This window comes from Periplaneta americana, chromosome 16 (assembly GCF_040183065.1).
Source record: "Periplaneta americana isolate PAMFEO1 chromosome 16, P.americana_PAMFEO1_priV1, whole genome shotgun sequence".
In the NCBI taxonomy this organism is placed as follows: domain Eukaryota; kingdom Metazoa; phylum Arthropoda; class Insecta; order Blattodea; family Blattidae; genus Periplaneta; species Periplaneta americana.
This window is the reverse complement of record NC_091132.1, coordinates 170,925,185-170,940,588: the sequence shown is the minus strand read 5'-3', so window position 1 is coordinate 170,940,588 and position 15,404 is coordinate 170,925,185. Positions and strand designations below refer to the sequence as shown.

The 15,404-nt window shown below is 37.8% G+C and overlaps 1 protein-coding gene across 4 annotated transcripts in view; it reads right to left on the bottom strand.

The window, feature by feature from the left end:
* LOC138691907 (uncharacterized) overlaps positions 1 to 15,404 on the bottom strand; it is a 76,521-nt gene that overhangs the window by 2,453 nt on the left and 58,664 nt on the right. For 3 of the 4 annotated variants that reach the window (XM_069814510.1, XM_069814512.1, XM_069814513.1), the window contains 4 exons: positions 8,122 to 8,313; positions 7,693 to 7,769; positions 2,841 to 2,979; positions 628 to 746 (listed from right to left, as the gene is read on the bottom strand). In XM_069814510.1, coding sequence (XP_069670611.1) covers positions 2,883 to 2,979; positions 7,693 to 7,769; positions 8,122 to 8,307 — 360 coding nt within the window. In that variant the 5' untranslated portion in view covers positions 8,308 to 8,313 and the 3' untranslated portion in view covers positions 628 to 746; positions 2,841 to 2,882. The remainder of the gene's footprint in view (positions 1 to 627; positions 747 to 2,840; positions 2,980 to 7,692; positions 7,770 to 8,121; positions 8,314 to 15,404) is intronic. The other variant, XM_069814514.1, reaches the window with a different exon arrangement.

Here is a 15,404-nt window from a genome sequence, read left to right as displayed (position 1 = left end):
CCCCAACCAAAAGGCAAATGCCGGGTAATATTTTGGCGAATCCTCGGACCTCACCTCATCTCACTACATCTCGCCAAAATGTAAAAAATTGCACAAAATTGTTGTTGTTGTTGTTTTCTAATGCCAGGCGTTTGACAATAAAGTCATTTTCCCTCTTGCACTCCAATATTTTTCAAAGATATTATCATGACCAGCCACTGAAGCACAGATTCTGAGGTGTTCCGAATCCATTTCTTGGTTTGAGCACAAAATTGTAAAAATTGTAGAAAATTACTAAATTGCAAAACTATAAAAATTTGTAAAAATTGTAATTGTAATATTGTAAAATTTTGACTTGTTCCACATCTTAAAGCTTCATTGCTCATGTAAGATTTATGGAATAAAATAAATGAATGAATGAATGAATGAAAGGAACAATAATGAATTTAGAAAACTTCTGGGTTGCCGACGCCAATGTTAACATATTGGACAGGGCGATAATATGCATTGTAGTCCACGAGCAAACACAATCCATTATTCATCAAGTAGATGCAAATGATTCAACTCTTTACACAAATTAAATAGTTTTACGACATTTCATCTCATACCACTGTTCATATATTGCCAACTTAACAGAAAGAAACTTACACAGTAAAATATGTCACTGGCATCTTTGCTGAAGTAGTCTGTAGTGGACAGACTCAACACTTGAAGCAGGCAGGCAGGATCCTGTAGCAATGACCCATCCTCAAGTAGTGGACGATAATCTAGAAAGAATAATGCAAAATATCCTAAATACCTTATCATTGAATACTTTATACTGAAATGTTATGATTTTGAACTTGAAAATCTCGTTTAATCATACATATTTTACATAAGCATGGGATTAAAATAACATTTTCCACTTTTAAATGAAAAGAAAATATCAGTGCTGGTGGATGGATGCACATACATTTCAAAGCAGTGTTTTAGATCAGTGTTTTCAAACTATGGTCCGCAGACCACCTGTGGTCCTCGAGGTCTGCCCTTGTGGTCCTTCAAAAAAGGCAGAAGAAAAAATAAAATTCAAACGATTGTGTATCACACTATAGCTTAAAATCTCGAGTTTGGAAATGACACATGGTAATCGAATTTCACTTTTATCTCCCAGTACTGCATTTTATGAAATTTATTACCCTATCCATCTATGACTTCCCACTCTACTCTCAGGAACAAAAGAGGAATTTAAAGCACAATATATGTGGTGTTTCTCGACATCTTTTCCCTGCACATCTGGCACCGTGCCTGTAACCCAGCCAGGGACCACCCGAATTCATAACAGAAGACCAAAGTACCGAACCTTAATTCAATTTTAAAATATAAGTATGCTTACTTACCGGTACTGGCTTTTAACGAACCCGAAAGTTCATTGTCGCCCTCACATGAGCCCGCCATTGGTCTCTATCCTGAGCAAGATTAATCCAGTCTCTATCATCATATCCCACCTCCCTCAAATCCATTTTAATATTATCTTCCCATCTATGTCTCGGCCTCCCTAAAGGTCATTTTCTCCTCCGGCCTCCCAACTAACACTCTATATGCATTTCTGGATTCCCATACGTGCTACATGCCCTGCCCATCTCAAACGTCTGGATTTAATGTTCCTAATTATGTCAGGTGAAGAATACAATGCGTGCAGTTCTGTGTTGTGTAACTTTCTCCATTCTCCTGTAACTTCATCCCTCTTAGACCCAAATATTTTCCTAAGCACCTTATTCTCAAACACCTTTAATCTCTGTTCCTCTCTCAAAGTGAGAGTCCAAGTTTCACAACCATAAAGAACAACCGGTAATATAACTGTTTCATAAATTCTAACTTTCAGATTTTTTGACAGCGGACTGGATGACAAAAGCTTCTCAACCGAATAATAACAGGCATTTCCCGTATTTTTCTGTGTTAATGTAAGTATACTGGCATTAAAATATGCTACGAAAATGATAAATTTACTTTCGAAGGAAACAAGAGTAAGGTGGTCCACGGAACTGTTCCGACTTTAAAAAGTTGTCCCCACTTCAAAAAAGTTTGAGAAACGCTGTTTTAGATAAAAAGTTATACATTATAACATTGCACGTCATTTCAGTCTCAAGGTTTCTCAGTCACCTTGTAGAAGTTACTAATCGCAAGTTTTAGGTAAGACTCAAGATTTTCCCCTGTAGATAAGACGGCCTAGAATTCATAATCCGTTAGTGTGTCTGGACTGAGGCAGACAACAGAAGAATCGTAATTGCTTTAGTCCCCAGCTTGTGTAATGTGAGCATCTTGATGACAGAAGGAAAAAGCAGAAGAACGTAACATTGGCATATGTATATGTTGACATTTCCTCCAGTGGAACTACAATCATAGAGAAATGTTTCACTTCACCTGTGGTAAAGGTGGAAAACATTTCCCAGGAATTGCTAATGTTGGATCTAAATTCTGAACTTTCTCCCACTAGTTTATAGCAGTATGGGGATCATTCATGTAGCGCGTAAGTTCTTTGCACCATTGAAGAACCGGTGACAAAAGGAGTCAATCTGACATGAACATTATCAGATTCGAATACCTGTAACGCGAATATGAAAACGCGATATGTCAATATGCACAGTAAAATGTTAAATATTTCCCGACCATTCATATTTAATTTTATGGTGGTGAAAAAACGCGAAATTCTGGCCTATTCGTGAAATCTATTTTTATCCAAATATCTTGCATATTCGCGAGTTCAGGCGCAAGAGTACTGCTTTTCTCCTGCAATAGCTGTCATTTTTAGGTCTTCATCTTTGCACTTTCTACACAAAAATTTCCCTGTCTCACTGTATATAAAAATTTTTCAAATCTCTCACATTTCAATACAATTTTGTCTTAGCTGGAAGGATTTGCAAGCTTCATTCTTCTGGTAACCTTCCATCTACAAATTTCACTTCTTTCTCTCTTGCACTGGTTGAAATGCTCTGTTTCAAACGTAGATAAGGCAACGCAGCCCTGCAGAAAAGAGATTGTAATTACCTTTAATTTCTTCTGATGACTGAGATAATTTTCAAATCAACAAGAAAAACATAAAATTGAAAACTTCAGCAAAATACATACTGTATAGCCATAAATCTAATCTGAGACAAACTACTAAGAAAGTTCAACAACCAACAAACTTATCCCAATGCCATCTGCTGCAAAAGACAGGAAGTCAGCAAGTCCACATGTGCGTCTCGTCTAGCCTGGCAGACTAAACAAATGAATTCATCAACACGAAAATGTTAGCAACAATGAATGGAATAACATAAAAATTAACAACAATCGAACATCTGCTGAAAATCACGAGGAATGGAATTATGGCATCACCACAAGAACTTGGAGAGTTCCCCTGTCCCCTGCAGTAAACAGCACTTAGATACATTTATTAATTGTTAGTTATCGAGTTATGAAACTCTTCACAGAATAGTTCATGTCGGACACTCTGTATTTTAAGACAGCAACTCAAAATTAAAACATTTCAACTACATGGAAAAGATGAACTTAAAAAGTAATAGCTGGCACTATCATTCCATAGAATCTTGAGGACGGAACAAACTGTGCTATTGCTGGTTTTTTTTTTTTTTTACATTATGAACAAAAGAGGGTGAGTTCAAAAACTCCCTAAGTCACCTTCTTTTTCGTAATGTGTTTTTTATTGAAATGTATTGATTTGGACACATTTCATCCAGTTCTGGAAAGAAGTGTCCAAATCCATGCTCCTAACATATTTCGACAGCCTTAAAATATTCAGTCATTCCAATATAATTCCCAGTCCAGGACTTGGCAGGTTCAAGGAAGTGGAACAAATGTTCCCAGTTCGAGGACATTCTTTCCTACCTTGTGACCAGCATTTTGTGGTCATTGAAAAAATGAAAACAAATGTTGAGTCCATGGAAATGTATCAAGGATGGATTCAGTTAGTTGAAAAGAAAAATTCCCTGTTTATTCTGTAAAAGGTAATGAAATAATTGATTTTCAGAATGAATTTAAAATAGTTTTAAGAGCAGTGTCACAAACAAAATACAAGCAATCAGGTTCAGTAGGGACCATGTTGATACCACAATGAGTGGCATATCCCACAACATTTCAGAGTATTGAAACTTAATTCAGAGCCTGTAATTCCCTGCCAGAAACCTTACAAAGGATAGATTCCTATAAATGAAAAGATATTGAATTATGTGAAATCTTTGATGAAATTCTTACATAATGATGCTGTGAATTGCATTCAGTTACTTGTTGGTACTAGCGGTAATGTTAATGAGGATGGAGATTATGACCATGAATGTCAGTTTATAGGCTTCAGGTAATTCTTTATCCTTAATACACTAATTACCCTCTCTTCAATGCTTTTCCTTCATAAAAGTGAGTGATTTCAAATGTGTCTCATGTCCACAACTTTCAAATGTCGTTTAATAAGTCCTTAATGCACAAACTGATATAAAAACTTATGGAGCAATTGATATGATACTTGAAAAATTAAGTTTGTTTTAAAAAATACAGATTTATACAGTTTTTTCATTCCTGAAAAATTTACTTCTCTGGACTTGGGGAGTTTCTGAACTCACCATATCAAATTTTAAAAGAAGTTAGGCTTTAAGACTGATTACAGATCAAAGAATGATATAAATGATTGTATAGATTGTAAGAAAATCTGTACACGAAATTGTAACTATTGTTGGACCATCGGATCTAAGCCCCTTCAGCGCTGTCGTCGTTCTTGGAAAAGTTAACGCCTTTACTCACCCCATTCCACCTGTTTCTCTCCCACTACGTCAAACAGCAGGCCACGAACCTTGCCGAATAGGGATGTTGCCAAACTTCCGTCAAACAGTGTCATGTCTCTTGAATATTGCTTATAATACTGTAAGGTTAATTATTACTTATTCATAATTTAATTCAAGTAGGTCTAATGACGCTGATTCACTTATGCAAAATGCTATTACTTAATAATATTTCTTTCACCACTCCGTGCTACAGTATTCATGCTGAGTTGACAACACTGGACTGCAAGTGCAAATAAACTGTCCTGCAAGAAGGCCAAAATTGTGAGTAGTGGGGGAGAGAAAGGGAGAGAGATAGAAAAGAGAGAAATAGGAATACAGGGAGAGAAATGAATTGCTGAGGCTGAAAAGGAATTAAGGTTCAGTTCGCATATCTTACGGGGGCACAGATCCGATGGTCAGACTATACTGTTCTCAATAATAATTGCACCACATACATCACATTCCTTAATTGCATCATTTTTAATTATATATATATGTACTATATGTGTGTGCGTGTGTTATGAGTCCTATTAATTTCCTATTGTGTATATGTGTACAGTACACACATATTAATTGTATCATTTCTAGATATTGATTGTACCTCTGTTAATTGTTGATTAACTTAACACCAAATATTGTGAATACAGAGTCCTCAGAGGCTAACTCTGTTGAGAGGCAGTTCATTAAATAAATAATAGAACAATTAAATACAGGCAGAGAATGACACAAAAGTAAAATATGGCTGTGGAGTAATGTTTAGCATGCCTGACCATGAAACTGACGGGCCCAGGTTCAAATCCTGGATGGGACAAGTTACCTGGTTGAGGTTTTTTTCTCAGGTTTTCCCTCAACCCATTAGCCTAACTTTTGGCACTGGTTCCTGGACTCATTTCGCTGCATTATCTCTTTCATCTCATTCAGATGCTAGATAACCATAGCAGTTGATAAAGCATTGTAAAATAAACTACTAAAAGAAATAAATAAAATATTATGTAGTGGCTACATTTCTCTGTTGTACCATCAACATTCCTACCTCAATAAACTAATATTAGCTTTGGTTTTCCTGTGTTTCCCATTCACTGCCAATCTCCTCCAATTCTTTTCCACAGAGCTTTTTGAGAATTTCATGTTCTCATCTTCATTTTGGTCTTGCCCTCTGGTTTTACAACAGAAAAATATCCTTTTTTTAAGTGGTCCTTCATCCTTGTCACCTGATCAGTTCATTATACACAAAACTAACGAACACAGTGTCTCTAAATTAGACTAACAAACTTTGGGATCGGATACATAATCTCTTCATTCATTCAGTTCTGCCCAAAGGCAGGTCTTTTACTGCAAACCCAGCTTTCTCCACTCTCTCCCATTTTCTGCCTTCCTCTTAGTCTCCTCATATGATCCATATATCTTAATGTCGTCTATCATCTGATATCTTCTTCTGCCCCGAACTCTTCTCCCGTTCACCATTCCTTCCAGTGCATCCTTCAGTAGGCAGTTTCTTCTCAGCCAGTGACCCAGCCAATTCCTTTTCCTCTTCCTGATCAGTTTCAGCATCATTCTTTCTTCACCCACTCTTCCCAACACAGTTTCATTTGTTACTCTTATACAACACTTTTTGTTGAAGGGTTATTACATACACCTTCATCCTTAAAAAATTTGTAAGCTTAATACATTTTATTACCCTATATCCTTAATTCCTATTTTTTGGGGGGGGGGGAGGAATACCTATAGAGATTTTTTTTGAATTTGTGGAATTTAAACATTTTCGTTTTATTACTTGTACCAAACTGCTATTTAAAAATTACTCCAACGTTTTTAATAATTGGTACTACTTTTTTTTTTTTTATCTTAAATGAAATGTTTTTCTTTTTGTATTTCATTTCTGTAAAGATAGGTTAAAGATTGAGGTACAGTTTGTTGCTTTCACTAAGAAAAATGGCCATACAACATTTCATGAAATGTTCTAATTATAATTAATTGTGGAAGATGTGATGTAAGCAGTTTTCAACAACAGTTTTGAGAAAATGAGCAATAAAATTACAGATTGCTGGCTGAACTGTGTTTGCATGGCATGGCATAACTTGGTCTATTTTACGGACATCTTAACATTTCTTTCACAGATATAAAGCTAGAGTTCATATTAAATTAATATAATAAAAATGAACATTGAATTTTCTCTTTTTTCCCCTTTGAAGGTGTATGTAACGCCTTTATAAAAAAATGGGGTGTGATGTTTTGTTTCGGTTTTTAGGTCATTAACTTGTAGTAGTGCACCGTAACTGTTATAAATGTTGACGACAATATCATATTGTGTCCTTAACTAGACAATGTATCTTTTAGGACAAGATTGAGGTAATAAGTAATTACTAATTAAAAAATTAATTAATTTAAAGAAAACAATGTTGCAGTTATGACCCAAAAAATGAACAAAAGAAAAGGAAGAACACGTACTGCACTGTTAAATTAACAATCTGTACCGCATTTGTTCCTTAAAAAAAGTGTTTAAAAAAGGTTATCTGTTCGATCCTTAAGCTTGTCAGTCCAATTTAGTGACACCCTATATAGGTACTGTATTACCTCCATTACTTCCCATCCAATTCCCTGTGTTATACGAGTATGTACAGTACATTATTTTACTGAAAAATAATTTTAGTCATTTTCTGTTTTGGTCTTATGCTGTTAGTAACTAAAGTACAATTCAAAGGGAGCCCGCCTGCTAGAGCAAACAGTCTTATTTCTGCCTATCAGTGTTCAATGATTTGTCCGATATTAAAATTAAGCTTCAAGAGAACAGAACACTTTTGTTGTACCCTAGTCTGAACTTTCAATGTATTTTACTTTTCCTAAAGTTACAGCATACCCTTATCCTGGAGACATAAGCACGGTTCTTTCTTTTTCTTCAAGGATTCATTACCATTTTACTCACCCCAAAACACCGACATTATCTGCCACTTCGTCTTCAGCAACTTCCTTCTTAACTTCAGGCAGATAGTCTGACTCTGCCTGTAATAAGAACAGTGACAATATATATCTTCATTCTAGCAATCAAAATTATTATTATTATTATTATTATTATTATTATTATTATTATTATTATTATTATATATAAAATCACATCTAGTAACAAACTATTAAAATTATTTTCAGAAAGGAATCACTATGTAAACACAGAAACGACTTACGCAACGAGTACCGGGGTCTAGGGAACTACCAAATATTAAATCACTAACTTCCACTGATTAGCTTCTGAGGAGTTCAAATAAAACAAACAATTTCCTTTACATAAATATCTTTCTTTTTGGTTCTTTCCCAAGATGGTTCATTGGACATTCACATAACCACTACACTAACTCACCTCAGTTTCAGTGTTCACCGCTACAAATATGAAGGGCACTGCAGCTGCTTCCTCCTCCTTCACCTCCTCGTCCTCCTCCTCCTCGAATTCATTGTGTGATTTAGATTCATTTGCAACTTCTCCAAAAATGTTGGACAGTGTTTGTAATCCGTCGACTGCCATGAGCTCCACTTTTATAACCTCCATCTTGACCTACACACAAGAATTCACAACACTATGAACACAAGCATATGTATACAAGTACACTCGTGAATAATGAAAGTAATGACCACGTGCAATATTTTGCCCAGAATGCATATAGAGTGTTAGTTGGGAGACCGGAGGGAAAAAGACCTTTGGGGAGGCCGAGACGTAGATGGGAGGATAATATTAAAATGGATTTGAGGGAGGTGGGATATGGTGATAGAGACTGGATTAATCTTGCACAGGATAGGGACCGATGGCGGGCTTATGTGAGGGCGGCAATGAACCTCCGGGTTCCTTAAAAGCCATTTGTAAGTAAGTAAGTAAGTAAGTAAGTATTTATCACCAGAAAGTACATGTAATTCCACAATCAATACAAGCCAAGCCATTTATAACAAATGACAATATAAATAGAATTACAATAGTGCACTGCCTATTGATATACTCAAAGATCCTACAATGTGTACTGATCTAGATGTTGAAGCTACAGCATCAGAACCATCTTCAGTTACAAGCTGGAGCATGCGTATGTTTGGCAACACTGAGTGGAGGCGAAACAGGGCACGAGTTTTGACAGTATAGTGCTTTGGTTTCGTTGTCACTGTACATTTTAGACATTAATATATACAAAAGTACGTGGATATCATGAAAATTCAGAGTACTGATGTATGTAATTTATTACGGAATCCGAAATGGTATTTTATTTGAGTTTCAGAAACCACACAAGTACTTACTGTACATATAAAGACTGTGCATTAAAATAACTTAAAAAAATTAAAGGCATACATGTTTTATATTGATGGTATAAGGGGAAATAAATACATAAAGAATGTACAAAAAATAAATAATTCAATAAAGCAATAATGATGTACTTTCGCAGTACTGTATTTCAATCAATTAATCAGTATGTAGCTAGTAAATTAACAATATTTTGCTGCTTTATGTTGTTTCCCCTCTACCATGAAAGCTCTAGGATATCATGTACATTTTAATCCCATACAATTATCTGTCGTGCTTTTCTACCAATATTTCAGATGCCCAGGAAGCCAGTTTTGGTTTGAACCTGGCCAGTCACCATAACAATACTGTTCTCCCAAATTATTTGTTATAAACTTTTTAAAATGTAATTTTAAATAAATATAACTACAGAAGACAAATCAAGAATTTAAACTATATATATATATATATATATATATATATATATATATATATATATATATATATATATATATATATATATATATATATATATATACACATAACATAATACATAACAAAACGCATCATTATCTATTAAGTAGGCCTATGTGCCAATTAACCTAAACTTAACTGAACTTTAAATCCTGTAAATACTAAGTGAAAAGAAACATGTTTATAAGTAATTTAAAAAAAATCAATCTTGAAAACCAACAGAGTGAGTGTGTAAATTTTAGATGGCTCTGACTGATGGAATCATAGAATAGGCGTTTACAATGAACCACCACCTTTATAATTACCTGAGCAACTTTATTGACAAATATGGCAGGAAGAACCTACAACTTGGCTGGAATTTTTCTGCTAGGCTACAAATCTCTTGGACCTCACAAGAAGAAAAGCAGTAAACGCAACTTCATCATGAAGAGAAAAATGCGGTACCAGTATAAAGCATTTTCTTATATGTTAGTTATTAAATACGACAATCTAATAGTTTCTGTAAAATATACCTTTAGTATTTACCACAGGACATGTTTCACTTTATCACTTTTCCATATTAAATTCAGTAACACTGCTAAAAAGCCAATGCATGTTGTGGAAAATGGTACGAGGTAGAGAAAATCTGAGCTCAGATTTGGGTTCAGCACCTCAAGATACAATAAATGTAGCGTACATTTTTAGAAAAGTTTTATGACCCTTAATTTTGCAGGCTTATGTTAATAATTCCTTCTGTAACAATTGCAGAAATTAAGGATATGCATATTATACAACCAGCATTCCTTATTGAAGACAATTATAAAGTGATAAAAAAAAACACACACACACACACACACACACACACACACACACACACACACACACACACACACACACACACACACACACACACACACACACACACACACACACACACACACACACACACACACACACACACACACACACACACACACACACACACACACACACACACACACACACACACACACACACACACACACACACACACACACACACACACACACACACACACACACACACACACACACACACACACACACACACACACACACACACACACACACACACACACACACACACACACACACACACACACACACACACACACACACACACACACACACACACACACACACACACACACACACACACACACACACACACACACACACACACACACACACACACACACACACACACACACACACACACACACACACACACACACACACACACACACACACACACACACACACACACACACACACACACACACACACACACACACACACACACACACACACACACACACACACACACACACACACACACACACACACACACACACACACACACACACACACACACACACACACACACACACACACACACACACACACACACACACACACACACACACACACACACACACACACACACACACACACACACACACACACACACACACACACACACACACACACACACACACACACACACACACACACACACACACACACACACACACACACACACACACACACACACACACACACACACACACACACACACACACACACACACACACACACACACACACACACACACACACACACACACACACACACACACACACACACACACACACACACACACACACACACACACACACACACACACACACACACACACACACACACACACACACACACACACACACACACACACACACACACACACACACACACACACACACACACACACACACACACACACACACACACACACACACACACACACACACACACACACACACACACACACACACACACACACACACACACACACACACACACACACACACACACACACACACACACACACACACACACACACACACACACACACACACACACACACACACACACACACACACACACACACACACACACACACACACACACACACACACACACACACACACACACACACACACACACACACACACACACACACACACACACACACACACACACACACACACACACACACACACACACACACACACACACACACACACACACACACACACACACACACACACACACACACACACACACACACACACACACACACACACACACACACACACACACACACACACACACACACACACACACACACACACACACACACACACACACACACACACACACACACACACACACACACACACACACACACACACACACACACACACACACACACACACACACACACACACACACACACACACACACACACACACACACACACACACACACACACACACACACACACACACACACACACACACACACACACACACACACACACACACACACACACACACACACACACACACACACACACACACACACACACACACACACACACACACACACACACACACACACACACACACACACACACACACACACACACACACACACACACACACACACACACACACACACACACACACACACACACACACACACACACACACACACACACACACACACACACACACACACACACACACACACACACACACACACACACACACACACACACACACACACACACACACACACACACACACACACACACACACACACACACACACACACACACACACACACACACACACACACACACACACACACACACACACACACACACACACACACACACACACACACACACACACACACACACACACACACACACACACACACACACACACACACACACACACACACACACACACACACACACACACACACACACACACACACACACACACACACACACACACACACACACACACACACACACACACACACACACACACACACACACACACACACACACACACACACACACACACACACACACACACACACACACACACACACACACACACACACACACACACACACACACACACACACACACACACACAAAATAAATTTTCTCCCCTAAAACTTCACTAAGATGTACCATACTTGAAAACTTATTTTACAGAAATTCTTAAATTTTCGTATTTCTATCCATTGGGCAGCAGGATTTATGTACCCATAGAGGGATTTAACCGTAAGTTCACACTTCGGACTTTTACAGACAGGCAATATAATATATGGACCTTCGTGACGTATGCCTAGCATCATGTATTGTAGTGCAGTACATTATATGAAATTTTGTTATGTTTCTTAACATGATACAGCCCTACATTGTGTAACACAGCTTCCTGTACTCAGGGATTCAGCATGGGAAATCAAACTGCCACGGTGGTCTAGTGCCTAGGGCACTGGACTTATAATCCTGTAGACACGGGTTCGATCCTGGCATACTCCAGATTTATAACTTAATTTGCGCAACCCCGTGGTCCAGGTAACACAGAAGTTTTCTCTGGGGGTTCCCGCTCCCCTGTGGCATCTCGACAAATCTCCATCACCAACTCGTCTGATTGTGGGTGTAGTGTAGACCAGCCTCCTGTGGTGCACCCTGGGCAACCACTCTGTCGGTAAACTGGTCTACACAACTGGCTTCATATGAGTGGATGACCAACAGTCAAGTGCCCACCATTAGTAACAAAATAATAGTTATAATGGGAAATAATAATTTGTAAACCCTACTATATAACCCATACCTTATGTTTCATAGGAACATTTTATAAGGTAAAATGTTAAGGGATTAAAAGGCACCAAAATGCACCATTACTAAGTTCAGGGAAATTAAATTAAATACAATCTAAAATGTAGTAACTTGATTTGCTTTATTTAACTTGTTTCTTCTAAAGGCAATTGTTTTTTATTTCCTTTGTATTTGACCTCGAGTTTCATAGGGCCATGGCGGCACAAATAACACAAAATTAAAATAACACTTGATACATTAGGTAAAATCAAGCATACATGCACAATTTTATTTAATTAATTTCTCAAAATCTCTTAAGAAAATGAAATAATGCATTCTGATGAACTTTTATAAAATAATTTTCTTTATAAAATTATATCCAATAAATGGGGAAGGCAGTATTTACAAATAATTGACTACCGGTATCCATGTTAAACGTCTATGAAAGTAAACTGTGTTACACATCATACACCGCTATGTACACCCTTACAAAAATAATATGTTATGTTTATTGTTGTTATGTTTTATTTAACGACGCTCGCAACTGCAGAGGTTATATCAGCGTCGCCAGATGTGCCGGAATTTTGTCCCGCAGGAGTTCTTTTACATGCCAGTAAATCTACTTACATGAGCCTGTCGCATTTAAGCACACTTAAATGCCATCGACCTGGCCCGGGATCGAACCCGCAACCTTGGGCATAGAAGGCTAGCGCTATACCAACTCGCCAACCAGTTCGACTATTATGTTTATCTTTTGTTTATCTTGATTCGTATTTCTTCATTAGGGCTAAATAGTTAGGCCTACGTTAAGTCCAGTGGCGGCTCGTGGGTATTAAATTAAGGGGGGCTGCATACAAAAATAAACCAAGCAACTTACTTTATTTAAAGATTAGTTCCACGCGCCTTATCTTGTAAGTTGTGTTTAAATGAGGCAGGCTCATGTCAGTAGATTTACTGGCATTTAAAAGAATCCTGCGGGACAAAATTCCGGCACACCGGCGATGCTGATATAACCCCTGCTGTTGCGAGTGTCGTTAAATAAACCATAATTTAATTTTTTATATGCAGATTTGAACCTTAGAAATATCTAACTGGCGATGTTGTAGTTGGTTGTATAATATATCTACATGATACATCAATAAATGAAAAAAATAACTGAGCCAGAAATTGAATTCAGGATATTCAAGAGTACGCACCAGGACGCTTGCCTCATTTATTGTGATGTTGTTAGATGTTTCAGATTCCATTATGGTTTGAAAACATTCTAGCAATGGCTCCTTCTTCTCATGAACATTTACTGTTCTTATTTTAAATCCATCTTGTTGCCCCAGCTGATGGAATTGTCTTTGAAACACATTAATCTAATACAGATCGAGAGAAGAAAGCAGGGGTACTGGATAAATTATCAAAAAATACGCGAGCCTTTGTATTTTGTTTAGCTGCTCTTTCCATTATGAGATTCAACTGATGGGCACTTAATTTCACATTTCTCCTGAATTGTTAAGGTACTGAACTGAATAGACGGTAAATATTGTACCGAATTAGGTTAAACGAGCGTTGAGCGGATTCCGCCGATTTTGGAATAGACACTGACGCACTTAGGTTAGGTTAGGTTAGGTTAGGATAGGTTAGGTTAGTTTAGGCTTTTATTATCCCGTCAAGATGAAGGTAAAAGCGATTGAGTGTGATTTTTTGTTTTATATGTTGCCAGTTCAAGTACGTCGGTGTCTATTCCAAAATCGGCGGAATCCGCTCAACGCTCGTTTCACCCAGAATTAAACATTGCTGCACTTGTTATACTCACAACGTTAAAGAAAATGTATTTAAAACTGCGCGCTACTGACAAACTGCTGCAAATTTTGCAGCGCCTGGAAACTCTGGATTCATGGCAAGGGGCTAGCAGAGGGAGGGGTAAAACTAACGCGCAAAGCATCCGAGACGAGACTGGCAGCTCCAGGGGAGGAAGTGGCTTCACCCATAGTCCTTGTCTCTGGTTTCGCTCTGTCAGCTCCAGAGGAGGAAGTGACTTCACTAACGATTGCATGCCACGTCATTGAGAGCGAAATTTAAAAAAAAATTCGAGCCGCTAAATAGAGACTGTATAATAAATGTTTTTCACAACATAAAACGAGACAAGAGCCACAAATGTCTGGGGGTGCTGCAGCTCCGCAGCCCCTCTTCGAAACCCGGTCTGGTTAAGTCTGAAG